The sequence below is a fragment of the Colossoma macropomum genome, unplaced genomic scaffold (assembly GCF_904425465.1).
Source record: "Colossoma macropomum unplaced genomic scaffold, Colossoma_macropomum, whole genome shotgun sequence".
NCBI lineage: Eukaryota > Metazoa > Chordata > Actinopteri > Characiformes > Serrasalmidae > Colossoma > Colossoma macropomum.
The window spans coordinates 3,772,500-3,793,899 of record NW_023494794.1 but is presented as its reverse complement, the minus strand read 5'-3'; the positions used below and the strand labels follow the sequence as shown (position 1 = coordinate 3,793,899).

Sequence of the window (21,400 nt, the reverse complement as noted above, 5' to 3'; positions counted from 1 at the left end):
CTGTGTCCTCCGGGCTAAAGACCACTCAGCTTGTTATCAGTGCACAGTTCAAAAGCCAGTATTCATGATGGTGTAGGTGTGCAGTAGTGCACATGGCACGGGTGACATGCACATCTGTGAAGGCACCATTAATGCTGAACAATATACACATGTTTCAGCAACATATGCTGCCATCCAGACAACGTCTTTTTCAGGGAAGGCATTGCGTATTTTAGCAAGACAATGCCAAACCACATTCTACATGTATTACAACAGCATTGCTCCATAATAAAGTCTGGGTACTAAATTGACCTGCCTGCAGTCCAGACCTGTCACCCACTGAAAACATTTGGCGCATTATGAAATGAAAAATACAACAAAGGAGACCCCGAACTGTTGAGCAGCTGAAATCCTGTATCAAACAAGAATGAAAAATATTTCACTTTCAAAACTACAGCAGTTGGTCTCCTCAGTTCCCAAATACTTAAGAGTGTTGTTAAAAGAAGAGGTGATGAAACAGAGTGGTAAACATGCCCCTGTCCCAACTTTTTTGGAACATGTTGTTGGCATCAAATTCATAATTGGCAAATATTTTTCAAAAACAATAAAATTTCTACAACATTTCAACATTTGATATGTTGTCTTTGTAGTATTTTCCTTTAAAAATATGGTTTACATGTCATTGCATTCTATCTTTCCAACTTTTTTGGAAATGGGGTTGTATATTTTACAAGCGTTGAGTAGTTGAGTGAGTGTGGTGGGAGCTTACACATCTGGGTGCATTCTATTTATTTCTGTGCTGTTTATGGCTCAGTTACACTATTATATCACCACTGTATTGCACAACATGCTGCAAAATCATATCAAACCTAAAAATGTATTTTATCATTACATTCTGAAGGACAATTAAGTGCAGTGTGAGTGTGTGTGCGTGGGTGTGTGTTGTTCACTTGTCCAGGGTGGCGGCCTGGCGTTGCAGCGTGGTCAGATATATCTGCATTAAAGTCAGGCTGCTGATCATATTCTTCATTTTGATGTAGTCTGAGTTGCAGAGAGACTTTCTGAGATGCTGCATGATCTGGGGGAACTTCTCATCTCTCTTTATGTTCGTGTTGGACCATTTCTTTAGTTTAGACAACTAAATGGAAATAATGTGAAACAAAACACTTCATTAAATACCTTTTTTAGTTTTCTCCCCAATTTAGTCATGTCTGATTCCACCTGCTAGTTAGATCTCCCCTTATCAAATGATGTTACGGAGCTGGGAGAGTGAAGTCTAATACATGCTTTCTTCTGAGACACATGAAACACCACTGCCTCATTTCAAAGTGCTTTGTAAAAAAAATCTTCTTAGTCCTTTACAGGTGTTTTCTGCACAGTTTTGTGCAGGAGAACTCTACCTGCACTCCCCTGACTCTCAAACACCTGCTTCACTCCTTTTTTCTTCTGCTTCTGCCTTTTCAGTGCTGCCTCCCGCTCCTGCAGAGACTCCTCCTCACCCGTTTTAGTCATGCACTGTTTTGCATTAGGAAGAAGAAAATATGCATATTACCCTTCACTCCAAAATGAAAGTTAATGTTAGAATTAGCATTCATTTTACTAGCACTGTTAATTGATGTTAAGCCTTAACAAAGGTCACATTAATGTTCATTTTAATGTTAGGGTTATTTATCATATTTAGTCTTTAGGCTTAATCTTGATGGTAGTGGTAATATCGCTCCCCTCTATGTGGGGGATTCTGTTACAGTACTTTTACTCTCGTACTATTAGTATACAATGGGTATCAGTCAGTAATAATTTTACAGTTATTTTTCTATTTACTTTTTAGATTTACTGTTTCTTTATATTGTATATGTTAGTCAAATACATTGTTCCAGTCTCTTTGGGGAAATTAAGGGATCTTGTCATCTCCAAAATAGATTTTTAATTTAATTTTAATGGAAATCTATGACATGACCTGTCAGGCTGTAGAAGAGTTGGTGGGGAATAACCCACAGTTCAGTGACAGTATATCGCTGTTGTCGGAAGAAAACCTCGTATCTCCATTTTTGATGTTTTTCAGTTTTTGACATAATTTGAAAATACATGTTACCCTTTACATTGTATATATATTTCATGATGAAATAACCAAAAGAACTGACCCAGAATCACATGTAAAAATGTCTGGTTCCATTGACCTACATTAACAATAAAGTAGGTGTTTTCCTTCTCCTGTAAAGTTACCATTTTGGAGATACGAGGTTTTCTTCCAACAACAGCGATATGTAGTTTATTCTACTAACTAATATATAACTAATATTATTAGAACTGGGTTTGATCACAAGTTTCCCAGCGGTTTGTAACTGATTGCAGACAGACTTTACCGCACTCCATTTAACATACTATAGTTATACGTAGTTATATAGCATGAAAAACAGAGTCACTACACTGGGATAAACAGAGAAAAAGAAAAACAAGGAACTACATAAAAGCTCTTAAGAGCAGTGAAGGAAAGAAATCAGATTTGCAGCATTAGGCTGCTGCCCCCTTGTGGTGGCCCGAATCAAGTGTTTATTAACAAGGTCTAATTCCTGAAGAGCATTCTTCTCTTTTTAAAGCTAGGATCAGTAGTGTTGTGCAGTAGTGTGTGAATATGGTCTTATAAACATATTGAAATATTTATAATAATCAGAGCTGGAATCAGGATCAAAGGCCTATTTAGCAGAAATGTGACCCACTTTATGCAGTGAGTTTTGGGCATTTTGTGAATCGTAAGACCCTTAAACTGTAGAATTTAGCCTGCATTCAGATATTCTCTAATATAAAGGGAAGTTGTGGTCAATCTCTCTTTTGGCATTTGGGAAAAGTGTAACGTTCAGCTCAGCCAATCAAATCTGACGCCGTAAACTGTAAGTCAATTGTTTCCGGCCTTGACATCAGTGAAGCTCTTCCATGTTAGGACAGTTCTGCTTAGCAACCAGAGAACTTGTAAAGAAGAGAATGTCTTCTGGGTTTCTCAAACGCTGGAGGGCGCTCCCAAGCGAGTCCAAAATGAATGGGTTAAGATGTAGCATTTGAGCAAAATCATAGTTTAAATGCTTAAACATTTTTAATATAAAAGAATACATTTATTATTTGAACACAGAACAGCATAAAACATCTTAACACAGCTGTTGTATTTTTAAGAGCTTTTAAACTCCAGTTATAGGAGTTTAAAACAGTGCCTCATGAACGTCCATGACGTCAGTGAGCACGAACAGCCAATGAGCTGCTCCGCTCACCAACCAATCAGCACTCACTAGCAGTAACGTCAGCGTCCAAAACCCGTTTGCTGTAGAAAAAAGGAAACATATAGGTAAGTTTTCTTAGCTTTTTTATCGAAACGTGTCTTTTATAAAATTAAGAAAACGTTCTGGGCAAGTGATTAGAAACTATTTTAACTTTTCGTTTTTAGCTATTGAGCGCCATTTACTCCCATTCATTGTGGACTTGCTCACAGTCACCCGCTGGTGTTTTGCAGTCATGTTTTTGATATAACATGGGAAATAGGAAGTAGCTAGGTTCCTCATTAAACTGGCTCTGTTAGCAACGATAAAACACGTCATGATCGTGGGACTGAAACATTAATTAAAAAAAAAGTTAGTTTTGATGACATCTTTACTATCACTGCTATTATAATACTCCAAAATACTGATGGTTACAAACTGCAGTCATTCAAGTCTGCAGTTCCTGCACATATTTGCAGGATATTCTACAAACCATGCGAGTTTAAGTATCAGAGAATGTGCAGCGAGCAGAACTGACACCCAGTAATGTCTGACAGGTTTGAACGAATCCACACTGAATGGGATCCTGTGGAGCTTTTTGTGCAGAATCATAGTTTGTAAATGCTTAATCGTTTTTTATTTTAAATGTGGTAATTTTCTGAATAAAATATTTTAACACTGCTGTTATATTGTTAAGAGCTTTTGAACTCCAGTTATAGGACTGTATAACGGTGCCTTATGTACGTTGACGTCAGTGTGCAGAAGTTGTGTCCACCTGTGGAGGGCAGCTGTGTCCAAGTCAATTCAGCTGAATTTGCCAGTAAAGCCTAACGAAAAGCTCGCTCACTGTTTTCAATCTACTGGCAATTAATCACTGAAGCCATGGAGAAGGAGCAGCTGTTTTAAAAACAACCTTTCAGAGGTTTGAATGTTTTCTCAAAGTGCTTGAGGATCCACTCAAATGATAAATATTCGTCCCGGAAACTAGAGCTGAAGTCATGTGTTTCATGGTGGGCTGCCCAGTGAGCTAGATAGTCCTAATCTGAATCCTGCATAAGTTTATCGACTGTGACTCCATCATGTAGAAACCTTATTTAACTCTGAAAGTGTTTTAGGATCCTGTGGTAAGCTACCCTACTGGATATCTGAGTCATCTTGAGGTGTCCAGCCAGGGTCATTTCTTAACGTTTCAGGGCCCTAAGCAACGTCCTGCTTGGAGGCACTCACCCACCTCAGCCATATCATTTTGTATGGAAAGATGAAAAGTAATTAATATTTAATTAATTGTGATCCAGAAAAAAATAACAAACTAATAAATGAAAGTGGAAATAATATAAATAAGGTGGGACAGAGTTGGACTGGTGGTGGGACAGGGTGGGCCTGGATCAGAATGTGGAACAGAATAGGACAGGAGGTCAGAAAAGGATGGGATGGGATGGAATAGGACTGGAGGTGGGACAGGGTAGGACGAAATAGAACCGAAGGTGGGACAGGGTGGGATGTAATGAGACTGGAGGTGGACTGAGGTGGACGATATCGAAAAAATAGTATATTGTGGAAATGTTCATGATACACGATACATACTATGATATTTTTGAACACAGACAAAATGTGCCAGTGGTGTCATTTTTAAACACGGCAGTCAAAAACTATTAATACAGTTATTATTCACCACAGATACTAAGCCCAGTTAAACTGGACTAATATGCGCTTCTTATAATGAAACCTGCAGTTGGTCAGTTCTTTTTTTAAGTACCGACGATGTCCAGGATATGCTATTGTCCGTCACAATAACAAAAATGATCACGATAACAAAATATCATCGTGTTGCCCACCCCTAACATGGACAGATCCGTGATTTTCTATATGTAAAGTGATATTAAATTCCTGCTGTCCTGAGTAATAAAAACGTCTTTAAAATTTGTGTTTTTATTCTAAAACAGGAGCTGAGGAAGAGAAGAAACGCGTTTAAGGCAGTGATGTGCCTCCACGGACGCCGTCCTTTGCGTTGTCAACGCTACCAAAACAGTAACTCCGCATCTGCCCCGCCTGCTGCTGTCAGACTGAGCGGCCCGGCCGGCCAGGCTAACGCTCACCTCACCTACACCGCCCCGCACCGAGCCACACGGAGGGAGAGGACAGTACAGAGGAATGACTTCTCCTGAACGGACTCCTCACATTACAGCGGCGTGCGTACTTCAGGAAATAACTACATAGGAAGCTGGTTTTCCTCACCTAACCTCGTCTCTTTGTTGAGGCAGAACAGAAACTGTACCGTTAACGGCGCTCAGGCGATTCTAGCTAACGGCTAACAGCGGGGCGATGAGCACTGCCGACCGTTAGCGCTGTCACATTATGATGGTGTGATTTATGCCTTCTGTTTAATAATACGTGTTGAGTATGATGGGATAAATAACGAGTCTAACGAGTCTTTTATTATGGAATAATTGGCTTGGTTTGGATATAAACAATGCACTTGCAACACGTAGGTTAATGTTTAAAGGCTTCTCACATTAAAACACATAGGGTGACAGTAGTTAGTTAATATTGGCTGGTGGTCGTTTGGGTGATTTGTGATGTCAGCTGGCCCACCTGATTTGGGGTTTTCTAGCAGAATGTTATCTGCCAAAACCCGAAACACTGGCCTTGCCTTTAAAAAGGCTAGCTATTAACGGTGTTTTTATTTATTATATGCAAGAAAATGTAAATTTGCTTTGAGCTTCACCAGCTGTTACCATGTTGGCTAGATAACATGTATATTCGCGTACCTAGGTTAGCTAGGTTAACTAATTAGCTATATTAACGTTACCACCGCGGTAAATGCACTGGTGTAACCTTAGTCCGTTCACTGAACCGCCACCCCCGTGTTTAAGGAGATTAATGAACCGGTTGGCACCATCACCACCTCCGTGACATTATGAGTGAGCACTATGAGAAGGTAAAAGTGCAGCTTGAGCAGATGAAGTCTCCGGCTGAGGATACGGGTGCCGAGGCTGAGGTGGCTCCGGCCGCTGCGCTCCCAGTCTCGGCCAGCGTACCAGCCTCAGCCCGGTCGGCCCGGAGAGAAAGCTCCAGGACCTCGATTCAGCCGAGAAACCGCAGCAAAAGCCGGAGCAAAACCAGCAGCCGTGACAGAAACGCGAATGTCAAGCAGGACTCGGACAAGTCGAAGGCACCGAGCCGAGTGGGCAGCGACCAGATGCTCCAGATAAAGGGCACGGGGAAGATCCTGCAGGGCAAAGCGGAGACGAATGGCAGCAGAGAGGAGGATAAAGCTGCGATCGGGAAAGAGGGAGGGAGCAAAGTCGTGCAGAAGAGGAGAGCTGTCACAGTGGATACGTCTAAAGCCAAAACATCACTGGAGGCGCTAAAACTCAGCATCAAGCAGCTCAAGTGGAAAGAGGTGAGGAAAACAGAACAAGGCTCACACCCACACGAGGCAAGACTGTGCTTAAACCTTATATCGGCAGGAGTGGAGACGTACAGCACTACAGCAGCCCAGTGGTTTTCACTTTAACACATTACTGTCACTAATGCTGCACATACCACGTCATACCACTACAGATAGCTCTCAAAATAACGGCTCTAGTTTTGATAAGGGATGCAAATTATATGACAACAGAGTGAGTTAAGCAATAATGCGCCTTCATGCTTTGTGTCAGTCCTGTGTTATAAGGGCAATTCGACCGATTTCCTAAAATTTATGCATAGTTTCATTGTTGAGATGTAAACAAAGTCATTCAGAGTGGTTATTGTGTGAAATGGTTCATTGCAGAGGCTCACGTTTCTTTACAGTGGTGGTGATGGGAACCAGGGGTCACCATGTCTACAATACAAATATAACCTTTTTACTATCCAAAACCACCACTGAACCCACACGTGTCGTCTGAGTTTTCATATGTAATGTCGATGATGTCTGAATCTGAATCTGAATAAATATGTTTTCTTTGGGTAATATTTGGCCTTACAATGCCCTGCATCTTCCCCTCTACTATGAACGGATTAAAATAATTGGATTAACAAGATGTTTTAGGCCAAAACTATCATAAAATAATGTCTCAGGCATCAGGCAGCGTATTCATAATCATTTTGCATAGTAACTTTCTGTGAGGGAGTGTTTAGAGGAGTTGAATTCTTCAGACATTTGGTTCCTATCACCACCACTGTGAACAATTCTGACCCAGCAAGTTTCTCCAGAACGAACCATTTCAGATCAAACCACTCTCAGTGACTTTGTTTACATCTTAACCATTTTGAAAAAATTGGAAGTTCCCCTTTAATATCTGTTTTGATGGAAGCAGCCTCTTCCAGGACGACAGTGGCTCTCACCCCATCCCTCCTTTCACAGTGCAAAAGTTATGCCTGAATGGTTTGCAGAGCTACAGTACCGTATAGCAAGAGCATTACAGTTCGGTCGTGGTGGGCTGGTCCAGCACAGTTTGGCGATTTTCATGTTCAAACACACCTACCAACTCATCTGGCAGTGAACAAATAAGTTAAACTCCTTGCATAACAAGGGTCTTATGGGACCCCCATAAAAATACTATAAATAATTTTTTTTAAAAAGACTAATTTGCCTGTTTACTCACTGTTACTATCCGTCAATGTCAGTGTCGATGTCGATGCTCTCAATTAGACTTGTTCTGATATTGATTAATGAGTTTTACTGTTATCATGGATGAGCTGCATTCTGAATAAAGGGAAATAAACAGGCGAGGTGAGTAGAGTAGCCTAAACTAGGGATGTGCACTCAGCCCACTATTAGAATCTCATACATATATATATTGGGTTAGATATTGGGTTCATGATTTGGTATTCTTACGATATTTTGAGCTAAATTTGAAAGAAGAGAAATTACGATTTTACTAATCACACTAAAGCTGAGCATTGGTAAATCTACCAGACCTACCTGGGACACCCACTGCCCAGGGGCACCAAAAGGTTTTAAATTATTTTAATTTGTTAACCCTTTTTGAAACAGTCAATTTACTTTAAACCTATTTACACAGCAACAGCCTGACAATTCAGTCCAATCATAAATATCCAAAAACAACATCATTGTATAAATTGGGCAGACAGTAGGTAAAACATAGACAAAATCATTTTGACATCTTATTTTGGCATCTTGTAGTGAAACCTGACTGATCTTGATCTGAAAATCATAGCTGAGGAGTCAACTCTCATTCAGTTTAGTTATTTTGTGAAGAATAGAATGAGTCTTCAGCAAAACCAAGACCTTTTTCATAAACTGACTTAGGTTATTATCAGTGGCTTTGTGAGAATAGTGCACTAGAGCTCTAATGCCAGGGGCACCACAAGTGGCTGTGGAGCTGGATTTGATGTTCTCCATGATGCACATTGTCACATTTTTGCAGTTCAATACCGCAATAAGTAAAAGTACTGTGACTGTTGTGAAATAATGACTCATAATTAAAGGTAGAAGTAGCTTTCCAAAAAATTAAAAATACAAAAGTAGCAGGTCAAAAAGCTATTTTGTAAACACATTGCTACGTTGTAAAAGAAATGATGTTTTAGCTTAAAAAGTAAGTAATCCGGCTGGCATGAAATTTTATTGAACAAGTAATAACAGAAATGTAAAACATGCATTATTTTTCTCTCAGTTTACTTTCAAAAGTTCAGTTAACTCAAAAAAGGGCAGATACTTAATTTTAAAAGGGCCATATCATTGAAACCTTTTTCTATGTAAGAATAAGTTAACATATCCTCTATGACATTTTTCCGCAAATGTTTGAAAATTGTGATATTGGAAAAAAAAAATTAATGTAAAATGTGCCATAACATTTGCACAGGCCACGTTTTATGTTACATATATTTCCCAATATGTTAAATTCAGCAAATAAACAGTAACTGTGCATTAAAGTGTAAAGAAGTGTGTTCTCTGTACCTACTTTCACCTAGATAATCAACAAAACATGTGACTTGATCGAAGCACCCAAATATTTGCACAATTAAATATATTTATTTATATATTATGGCAAACATCAAGGTATTAACCTTTCAGCAGTGTCTGTATTTTGTTTCATTCTGCTGTCTGTGAGAGTCAGATGGTATTAAAAACCAACCCATGACTCCCATAAATATATTAATTAGCTGTCAAACTAAACCATGCCCTCAACCTTACGTGCTTATGTGTCAGCTGCCTGGCGCAGGACGGTCCATACGCACACTGAATGAATGTCATCAGCCCGGCTCTGTATCCACTCGTGCACTAGGGAGCATTGTAACCTTATGCCCTTCTCGTAAGGCTAGGGTTTCAAATTAAACGGTATCTGCTTCACCTTTTGTCCTGTCTCGTCCAGCAACGACAAAGTCAAAGGTAGGAGACGTTCTCTGCTAATGGTAAAGACAATGACTGGTAAACAAACACTCTATTAAGTTACTAATGCGTGTCAAAGCCTGTTGTATTTCCTTCTACAGAACTTTGTGTCAGCACATTTGTAAGGAGTGTAATAGTAAAACTGATGGCTTGAGAAATTGATCTGAAGCAGACCTAGCAAGTAAAAGCCTTAACCTCTTTCACTAGAACCCCCTACTTTTTTAATTAACATATCGCTGCTGTCGGAACAAAACCTCTTATCTCCAAAATGGTAACTTTACAGAAGAAGGAAAAAACATACTTTGCTTTTAATGTAAGTCAATGGAACCAGACTTTTTTACAAGTCATTTTGGGCTGTTTATTTTGGTCCAGTCATCATGAAATTTACACACAATGTAAATAACAGGCACTTTCAAATTGATTTATAAACTGAAAAACAACAAAAAATGGAGATTTTGTTCTGACAGCAGTGATATTCAAAATAAATATATTTCCCTCTGGGTTGAGCTGCTAATGAGCAAAAGAGGCTGAAACAGGAGGGGTGTGAACCCCCTGTTGTGAAAACAATTTATACCTCTTCTGGTATAAAATAAAACAATGAAACAATGAAATAAAACAAGCTACAGCTTTCTTGATGTAATAAAATGTCCACAATTTTGCCACAAAAAATAGCGTTTAAAGACATTAAAAAGACTTTTATAAACGTTGACTTGCTTGCACACCTACAAAGCTAAAAAACAGTTTGCTTTTGGTTTTGCATATTATACATATTCTCTCCAAATATGCTCCTTCAAAGTTACGCATAGTGCATAAAAAATTGCATTTTACAGATACTCCAAAAAGGGGCAATGGCTACTTCAGAAAAGGAGTTAAGCTAATTCTTCTGTTTTAAAATTCACATACCTTAGCTATTGATAAGTAAGAACTTTGTGAGGCCACTGATGAGCATATAATTTTACCAGGCAGCAGTATCTCTTTTGTAACCGAGTAAACGTTTGGCAAATGACATGTTTTGTTAATTTAGTTACGTACTGAACCTCTATCAGGCCATAGTGATAGGATGAAATGGATTATTTATCAGGGACTTGATCTGTGAGCTAAATCTGGCACTAGCCATTTCAGTTTGGGAAAGTCGTGACTAGGGCCTGCAGAGCCTTCTGATTCACGGTGCAGCTAAAAGAAAAGTATGACAGGACCGTTACAAAATGTTGGTCTTTGCCAGAGGAAATGAACGACAACTTTTGCTCCTTGCAAGCCCGAGGGCCAGTTTTTGAGGTACAGATTGGGCCTAGTCCTCAACTAAAGGGATTTTCAGTGAAGGATCCCAACTGACATTGTAATTAATCCAAGATTTAGGGTAATCTGTGTCCAGAAAACCACCCGCAGTGTTTCAGGCCTCAGGATAAGGCATAACCAAGGCAAGGCAGCTACACATACGAGTAGTCATTGATGCTCAATGATTTATCTCTCATTTTCACTGTGATACTGTGTCAGAATCAAAGTGCTACTATAAACTCTTTAATAAATCCCTTAATCTCACACATTGTTAGTTATACCGATGGAGATGTGCTTGTTAATATTGAGAAATCTCAAGAATGACATTTAACAGCCTGTTGACAATTCTGACTTTATATCTGAAAGTGAAGGCTGAGTAAAAATAGTACAGTGAAAATGGTTAGCTTTTGGTGTGTCATGGTCAAACCGCAGCACTTTTTAGGCATATGGTCATGCTTTAACAGTAGGAAATAATTAAGCATAATCTAGGATAATCTCAATCCATTCCTTCCCCACCTCCCTTCCTCAGTTCTGCAGTTCATTGCAGGCTAACGCTGTGGAAGAATACTTGGAAGTCAGATAGCATTTTATTGTGGATCAGTCTAATTAAGACTGTGTTTACTTCCTCTCATATACACGCATGTCTAAGACTAACTTAAAGAATGTTGGTCTCAAAACTAAAAACCTTCTTCTCAGAAGTCCTTCATTCTTTCCTCACCTTCCAATACTAGCTGTAATGAAATCTGCTCAAGGTTTGTGTTATAAATTTTTTAGTTTGTGTCTTTTTGGCTCTTGCGAGACTTTTCTCTCATTTGCTTCATGCCAATCTCACGTGTCCTAGTTGACCTGCTAAATTCTGCCAAGTGATACCAATTAGCTCAGGCTAATAGTGATTGGCTGGAAGGCCCATGACCTCATTCACCGGGTTAACACTAAAGCAACTGAGTGAGGCACAGCCTCATTCACATACTACACACTGTTGAGGGCTGGGGGCTGGTGGGCAGAAGATAAATAGCTCAAACGTCTTTATAAGTGCTTAGTTATTAGTTTGTTAGTAGATCCTGTGTAGAGCTAATGGGTAGAGAAGACGTTGAAATGTCTCTTGGGGATGTCTCAGTTAAATTTGATTCCTTGATTTAAAAAGTGATTGGTTACAGTTCACCTTCTCAATACATTGTCAATGATTAGTATTTGCATGATTAATTTGCATGATGATAATGCACATTTCAAATTCTCCTGCTAGTCTCTCTTAAAGAACCTGCTGGATAAACCCATTTAGATGCATTTTTCTGCCACCTTGTGTTTTTAAAATACATTTTTCAACTTAAGTTTTTTCTTAAGACATGCTTGTTTCCATAGCTTTTTTTAATTTTAGTTATAAAATCTCAAAGCACTTTAAACAGTTAGATAAGGAAGACATTTTTACTGCTTTATTGTTTGAACTTATTACTTGATCAGTTAGTTTTAAATATAATTGCTTGTGTCAGCTCTTGTGTATATTTGAAAAATCTTTAAAATTAAAATTTAGCATTAACCCAGTAATGTTATAAAGAATAAAGAATAAAATCAAGGCTTTGGAACTCTTTAGCATTGGTCTAATTTACTGCTTGACATGCTCAAACATGCGGATGTTCGTACAGTACTGTACAGTACTGTATGACACAGTACTAACACTGACCATTTGTTTAACTTAGATTATTCATTTTTTACCATCAGGAAAAGGCATAACACATATTTAGCAGGAAAGGACATTCTTTTTGACAGACTTGCTTTGAGTTTTTCAAAGAACTCTACGGGGATGTTTTTCCACACCTCCAAAGTTCAGTCTTAGAAGTTGGTTGCATTTTCGGCTTCTCACAATCAGAGTAATCTCAAACACATTCAGTGATGTTGAGGTCTGGACTCTGGGGTGGTCAGTTCATTGTTCTGTGAACACCAGCAGCTTCTTTGTTTGTCAGCTACACATCATTTCGGACTCATAGTGTTGAGTTGTCTTCTCACAGTGGAAGGATGGACAGAAACACCTGTGGATCTTTTCAGATCTGAAGCAAGAGTGGAGCTTGATTTTCTCCTCTCTCTCAAAGATAAAAGCTTATGTGCTGTTTATCTGATGGAGACAGTTTTGGTGGTCTACTAGATGTTGCACAGTTGTTTGACTGGAAATTAAATAAATGAAGAATGATCTCTGACTTTTGCACAGGACTGTATAGGTGTGTGCCTTCCTCATGGATCTTGTGGAATATAAATATACACACATACACACACACTCAGCCCACATTCCTAATCTGATCACAGATCCTACTTTCTTTGGTGTGCCAGGTGCCTAATATAGGAACACTGCTTCAGTCTCTATTAGCCTGTTAAACAGTGACATAATCCTCTGAGGATCCAGCTCAGCCATGTAATCTTACATACTCACTATACAACATATCGTTTATAGCACAACCTAAGGAGATAGGAATGCTTATATATGTAATGCTCATTTTTTTTCTTCTAAAACAGTGTAATAATATAAATATATGGCAACAAATGCACGCACCATATCTGTTAAATGAGGGAAAGATACCTGTGTGATCTTGTCATGTCAGTGTCATTGCTGTGGTGAGAATAGTCCACCACGCATATAATATTTTGTCCTGTGGTGGTCCCCTAACACTACTGGATAAGGTAGAGTGATAACTGACAAATTGTACAGTCACAGATACCTATATGGTAGGTGCATCTGATAAAATGTCCAAAGAGTGTAGACACAAGGTTTTTTATTATGATTGATGAGGTGAATGTGTTATTGCATTAATTGTATCTTATTTTCCTTTTCTTTCTCATTTTCTTCAGTTTCCAATGGGCAGACGGTCAGCCTGTGATATTTACTGGCATGGAGTCTCCTTCCATGACAATGAAAACATTGTTTCCGGACAGGTCAACAAGTTCCCAGGTAAGCCACATACTTTGTTAGTCAGTGGTTCTGTGTTCATATCTCGGCCAGTGTTCTGAAATAGACTCATGCCTGTTTCCATATTACCTTTCAAATCAGAATTTAGTTTCAATGACATTGAACACTTACTATGTACGTTTTGTCTGTGATCATTTTAAGGTTCTAGAAATTATATTAGTTTCAGAGATACAGCAGCATTTAAAGGTTTGGAATCACTTGTCATACTAATAATTGCTGTCATTTTCAATTTAACAGTACAGTCTAGACTGAAATACTATAAGCTAGACAATAAAAGGTATTTCAAGATGTTTTATTCAATTTTTCAAATGTTCTTTGGGAAAGACCACAAAGTTAATAAATAATAACTCATATAATATAATTATCTGTTCATAAGATAGTCTTGATAGGTCATCTACCCAAGTTTTGTTCACCACATTTCAAATGTGAGGCATTCTGAATGTCACTTTAGCAGAACACTTTTCTCAGAACTCCATTAGTGCTTTTACAGCTTTCTCAGTCATTAAGGAATCCTCGACAGCTCTGTTCATCATACTGGATCTGAATGTTTATTTTTCATAGCTTCCTACTAATAGTCGAAATCTATAAAATTGTAGAGTAGTGGCATCATAATAGAATCATTATACATTTGTCATCAGCATTTTTTAATTTTTTAATAAATTAAGTTTATGGAAAATGTTGATCCCAAAATTTGATTGCTAGTGTGTGTCCTAAAGAGTAAAGGGTAGAACATGTTTATGCCACATTCTGCCATTAGTTATTGCAAATTTTGTGCAATGTGTTTTTAGTTCTGAAAGTCTGGTTAAGCTTTTCTTTGTAGGCATAGGGTGGAAAATCATCCTCAGTCAGTGAGACCTCATGAAGTTTTCTGCTGCTCAATTATAGATTAAACCCACTGCACTGATATAGTGACTGTTTTCAGCACAACACACTGACAGAAGCCTGTGGACATTTTTTCCTATATTGCCTGTTCTTCTTTTGTTCCCGGGTCAGTTATAGTGAATTAGTGTTTTTACTATTTTAGCAGTACCACATCACACTGTCTCTGTTCAATTGCAGGGATGATAGAGATGTTGCGTAAGATAAACTTAAGTCGTGCAGTGCGCACCATGCAGGAGCTGTTCCCAGAGGAGTACAACTTCTACCCACGTTCATGGATACTGCCTGAGGAGTACCAGCTCTTCTCCACTCAGGTACGAAATCGCCCTTGAAAACAAAGGAACAAGAACACACTTTAAGGCCATAGTACTACACTAGACAATATTATGCTTAAGTGATTTGGTAACCCTATAAAGTGGGGGTACTCTTGTGGTTGCGAGTGGCTGCAGCCCAGAACAGTTTGGTGACTGATTTCCCTGAACTAACACATGTAACTTGGTAATTAAGAGTTGAATCAAATGTTTTTGTATAGGGAAGTTACCAAACAGTGCTGGGCTGCAGCCCTCCAGAGCTCAGCACACATGATCTAAATTTGTAAATGTGATGTATTAAAATGTTCACTTATGTGCCAGTTTGTTAGGTAACTTGTAGCTCCTCAGTCATTTTCTCAGTCATTTGGAAAATGACTTTTTTTAAGAAACACACTCTATGTAGGTTCACTTTCTAAGTTTACAGTGACTGTCCATTTGTAACTGCACAATTTGTCAGCCCTCCTCAACCCTGTCCACCACAGCATCAGAACCAACTTGATATTATTACCAGCATGTAAGTGAGCTCCAGCTGTATCAGTTGGAAGCTAAGTTTTGACAGCTAGGAAGCAAGTTAGCTAAACAGCCAGTCTGGGTACTTCAGTTATAGTACTTATAATAAGGATGCATCGGAACCAATATAGGAACAGATGTTTGCTCAAAAAAAAAGAAAAAAAAATGAGATCAGCAATTTGACAATTATTTGTTGTTATTTTCGCAGATCTGTGCTGTATTTGAATGCAGCTATGTTATGTTATGAAAAAAACAGTTATGTTAGAATAAATAATAATAATAATAATAATAATGTGGCATGCCCCCCCCGGACCCCGGGCCCTGACGATGACGGCCGCGATAGCCGGCAGGGAGAGAGTCGCGAGGGTGGGGGGCGAGCGCAAAGCCGGAACTCCGCCGAGGGAATCGAGTCACGCGAGCTCCGCCGCCTGGGCCCCGCTCCCTGTTCCGCAGCGAGGCCGCTTCAGTACACCTCACGTTCAACCCGAGCGGCCGAGCTGCAAGCGGGCGGCGGTGACGAGAAGGCGGAGCGGCGAGCTTTCGTACCTTCTCGGCTCGGGGGGTCAACGGCTCGGTCGCTGCCCTTAATGAGTGCCAGTTGATGCTGATCTGGCTGGCAGCGTGAGCGTCTTTTAAAAAGAGGAGAGAGAGAGAGCGAGAGAGAGAGAGAGAGAGAAGCCACAGAGACTGACTGAAGAGCTGAAAAGCTTGAGTAAGAAAAAGGCTGAAGTTTGGCTAATGAAAGCCACTGAAAAGTGGCGAGCATAGCGTTGGTTTTGTTAAGTTTATTTTGTGTGAGTTTGAAGCAAATATTAAAGGAATGGCTGCTGCGAAAGTTTTTCCTGTCTCCAGTGTCCTCCTTGAGCCCGGAGTAGCGCATGACGTGCTATAAATAATTATTAATATTGTTATGATTATAGTCTTTAACAACCTAGATTGTTTCATACACAATTAACATGATTATACATCTCAGGCGCCGCTGTCTTGCTGAAGTACTTACGGCTTGGCAGCTCGTACTGTGGATTCAAGGTCTGTATTACCGCTTTTGCTGATGATCAGTTTTCTGCATAGACGGCGTATAACACTGTTAACATCTAACGGTTCTCCGTGTTCAACTGGTTGGAAACCAAAATATTGCCAAACGGGTGTGCCAACACCCTTCTTCTGTACAAGCTCCTCCATTTTTCACCGTATAGGGAGAAGGTCACATAGCGGAGTGTTTCATTTGCATATACCCAGCATTCTTTGCCAGACTGAAACGCTACATTCTACTCTTTTCGAGCGGTGTTTTAAAAACGTATATCTGTAATTAATTAGTTATGTTTGCATGGTCTATACTTAAATGCCGTCTTTTCTGTTATAGCTTAGGTCTAAATTTTTAACCTACCATAGATTAGAATGCTTGTATAAAGTCAATGGTTAAATTGAGAGAAAAAAAAGAAGTACGACAAAAAAAAGTCAAGGGTACATGATTAAAAATAAAACGATAATTTACTTCATATCGTCGCAGGTTGAAATTATCGCGATATTCGATAATGTCGTTTATCGCCCCAAGGCTACTGGAAATGTGCTGATATGTTTCATGTGTTCGTTTACCACACGCAGTGTGAGCTTTGGATTAGAAAAAAGTGCTTAATAAAAATCGGCCAAAGAACCTGGAATCAGAAATTCATGATCTGTGCATCTTTAGTTCATACTTTAACAGTTGCATGCAATTATTAAAAAAAAAAGTGAACTGCAGTTATTTTGTATGGTGTTTAATCTTTAGCTGAAATTTCATGTTTGTGATAGGCGTACCAGCAAGGCAGGTATATCTAACAAAGTTGTCTGTCTGCTGTGCTGAGAATGGTCCACTAGCAAATAATTTCTGCTCAGACGTGGTCCTGTGGTGGTTCTGTTCCACTGATGGACGCAGTAGAAGGTGGGTGGCAAAATGTGCAGCAACAGATGAACTGTAGTAGTCTGCAAAACTGGCAGATAAGTGTAGATACAAGGTAATAAACTGGCAACTTGGTGTATATTTTAAAGCGGAATTCCCCTGATTATTATTATTATTTTTTATTTTTTTGGAATTAAATCGCTCGCCCATAAACAAAGCCATTCAGAGTGGTTTGATTTAAAATGGTGTACTGACTCAGAATTCTTTACAGTGGTGGTGGCAGGAAGCAGGGGTCATAATGTCTGTAACACAAATATAGCAATTTTGTTTACTATCCAGAACCACCAGTGAATCTACACGTGTCTTCGAGTTTTGTGTTTATAGCGGTAAAATAGTGCTTTGGAGGCTGTTATGCCTTACAATGTTTTAGGCCAGTCATATCTCAAAACTATTGTAGAACAATGTCTCAGGCATTAGGCAGCGTATTTATAACCATTTCTAGTTATGGCTTTCTGTGTGGGAGTTTTAAGAGGTATTGAATGTTTCAGATGTCTGGTTCTAATAATCACCATAACTCAACAGGGTTCTCTAAAACTGAGCATTTCAAACCACTCTTAGTGATTTAATTACACAGAAACTTTGAAACAATTCTTTGGATCTGCAGTACCTGGCCACAGATTTATGGTGCCGCAGCCCAGGCAGTTCGGTAATTTCCCCATTCAAAAACATGATTCTATTCATTCAATTCATGTGTTCCATCGTGTTCCACAGAACTGAAGACAGCTCTCCCTGTTTAGTTAGATCAAACATGCCACTTGTTTTCTACTGTATGTTGTGCCCAAGCCATTAAACCTTATTCATGATCATCAGTCATATGCCAAGCAAAACACGTAGGTGTTTCTTAGCACTCCTTTAACTGAACCTACTCCTTGTACTTGGCATGCATGCTCAAAGCAAATCTCTCGTTCTGTTGGTTCTTCTGTCACTCTCACACACCCAGAGGCTATTTCTGTGGTCTGGCTGAGTGGCAGTTTGTGTGTTAGTAATTGGCAAAGACAGAATCACCGTAAAACCAGGCTAAGCAGTTTAACTACCAGCATCCACTAATTGTGAATGACAAGTGTGTTACAAGATCTAGAAGATATGGGATTTACCTGATTCCTAAGCCCCTTCTACATGCAACAGACAGCGCTTTAGTAGTTTATTAGTTTAGAAGAGGTTCTTAATCTTGGAGTTTGTAATCTTAAACTGTTGGACTGATTAAATTTCTCCCTTGTCCAGTTAGTTGTTTAGCTTGAACTGTTCTTATGTGGGTGACTATTGTTGATAAAAATTTAAGTCTTGTCACTGTTTGTGTCCCAAATACATGTTTGATCACAAATGCTGTAGAGGGCAGCAGAGTTCTACTGAAGGTTATTTGCTGGGGTTTGCGTGGAGAGAGTCCATGCTACTGCATTTACTGGATTTATTCCTGAAGATTAAATATATGGTCTTAGGATGGCAATGACAGGGCATTGATTTGCACTAATTAGGATGCATGGTTGCTCCTTAACTCCCTTGAAGGAGAATCCAAAGTAGTCCACTATGCCAGGCCATTCTGAAATTTGAATAGCATTGCATAGTGATGCAAAACTCCAAGGATATCTTGTCATTCATACTTACTTAGACCTAGATAAGGACATAACTAATTGGATGACCAAGCCATCTTGACTGGGTACTACCACTGCTGTAGTGCTAAGAAGCTAAATAGCATTTACCAAGTGTAGCCACTGGGGTATGCTAGACCTCTTATTGCACAGCATCATATTTTGAGCCTGAACATAAACTGAGCCTCAGAAAATGTATTGGTCAAGTAATGCTTTTGGACAACAGTCCAAACATTTTTAGACTGGGTAAACTTTCCATAACGCACTGTTCTTATGCTGTGCTGTGTTGATGCAGCAAGATGTTGGCCTTCACCTGTTTGATCCTTGAATTCTTCTTCTTTGCATAGATCATGTCAAATACAGGGTTATTCAAAAAGATTCATCTGATTTCAAAGCACCATATTTTTACAACCGTGAGGCACCTAGGAACCAATCACATACCAATTGAAAGAGGGGGTCAAAGGGTTTCTGACTGTCACCGGAAGATGGCTCCCTTCAGTCTGCAAGGAGGTGGCAACCCCTGAGCAGAAAGCGTTTTGTGTTCTCCACTTCTGCCCCCCAAGATCACCAGATCTCACGCCGTGTGACTTTTTTTGTGGGGGTACGTTAAGGATTCTGTTTATGTGCCACCACTTCCAACAACACTGGATGATCTCCGAAATCACATTGAAAGAGCTGTGAGTACAGTGACACCCAACATGCTCAATCGAGTATGGGATGAATTTGACTATGTTGATGTTGTCCATACAGCTGCAGAAAGTCATATTGAGCACTTGTAAAATTACATAATAAATTTTATGCTCACTTAAACCATTTACAATTTACTACATTGTTCTGTAATGATTTACAAGTGAAATAAATTGTTTTGAAATCGGATGAATCTTTTTAAATCACCCAGTATAACACGTAACAATGATATATGTCAAGGTCTGGCATATAAGCAAAATAGTGTTATTAGTGGCAAAATAGTGGTAAATGGTGTTAACAGTATGTTTTTATTGGAGACTGTTTTGCCTTATGGTGCACTGAATGTATGTCTCTGCTTTGAGTGTATAAAACAATTGTTTTAGGCCAAAATCAGTAATGTACTCAACACCACATCTGGAATGCTGCAGCCTAGCACAGTGGGGTAATCTGTTCATTCAATTCAACACTTGGTAAGCGAACAGTTGGTTCTCTGTTTGATGTGGCAGAAAAAGACCGGAGCGATTTTCTTATTCAAACTTACAACTCACTATGTTCTTCATGTATTTTATTTACAGTGAGCTATTATGATATGAACACTAAAAGTTTCTCTCTTCTTAATTAAGTGAAGTATAAACTGAAATAAATCTGTGCAGGGACTAAATGAACATCCCTTATTCTTGAATCATCAAGAAAAGATATTAAAGAGTCACTGAGAAGATTGTTTTTATTATTCTGAAGTGTCCCTTTACTTAATGAGCCTCCATTTAGACATTAGCCTGTGAAAATACAATTAACTGGCGATGGCTGATGTTTGATTTTGCTTGACTTTTTAAAAGGTTGTGTCCATGCACAGTCTGGGACCTTTAAGAAGTCTTAGTGGCGTAATTCTGGCACATCTACAAGTATACTTTTTTATTACTATAAAACTAGAAAATCTTTTAAAAAAGCTTTAGATGAGTACAGTGTTGAGTATCCTTCTCATCAGTGAGAGGAACCAGAGGAATGTTCGTAATAGTTTGAAGCTATCACCTTGTGGTGAAATGTTTAATTGGGCTATAGCATGATGCTGGAACTATTCAGCCACCACTGTGGTCAACTGTGATCTGCCTAGAATGGACAGCAAAAGTGGAAACCAACCTGGTGAACATCCTCAGGGGCGATATGTCAAAGGGCAGTATTTTGAATTCAAAATCTTAAAATTCAGCCAAAAAGCTTCCTGTGGTTGGGGATGTGCAAATAACTGGACACATAAAAGTAAGCATCCTTGAGATCTATGGGCCTAAGCCACTTGTCTTAGTATGAAGAGTGTCTGGTATGTATGTTATATGAAATGACTGGTGCTTTATTAACAAGCTGAGCATACAAAGACTTAGTATAGTGCAGAATCTGCCCCAGAATCTTTCTTAGGAGAGGAAAAATCTGCAGCATCTTTCTCGGAAGCCAAAAAATAAATTGAATAGAACCCTTTGAACTTAACAGCAGGGTCCTCTTTTTTTGATGGCGCTCTGTCGAGGAGGGAACAAACTTCCTTGCCAAGAGCCTTGGCCTTAACCAGGTCTGTAATAACTGTGACCCTCAGACTCGTATGCATTGGGGGCTGGGAGTGAAACTGTAATCTGTAGCCCTGTGAAAATGTCACGAGGACCTGTGGGTCTGACATGAGCTCAGAAGATTGAGCTAGGTGTTCTAAAAAGATGTT

The 21,400-nt window shown here is 39.2% G+C and overlaps 1 protein-coding gene across 1 annotated transcript in view; it reads left to right on the top strand.

Moving 5' to 3' along the window:
• The first annotated feature begins 5,293 nt into the window (after positions 1-5,293).
• ttll11 (tubulin tyrosine ligase-like family, member 11) overlaps positions 5,294-21,400 on the top strand; it is a 35,170-nt gene continuing 19,063 nt past the window's right edge. Inside the window, exons 1-3 of the mRNA XM_036579926.1 lie at positions 5,294-6,627; positions 13,672-13,771; positions 14,849-14,982. Of these exons, the coding sequence (XP_036435819.1) occupies positions 6,142-6,627; positions 13,672-13,771; positions 14,849-14,982 (720 nt within the window). The 5' untranslated portion in view covers positions 5,294-6,141. The remainder of the gene's footprint in view (positions 6,628-13,671; positions 13,772-14,848; positions 14,983-21,400) is intronic.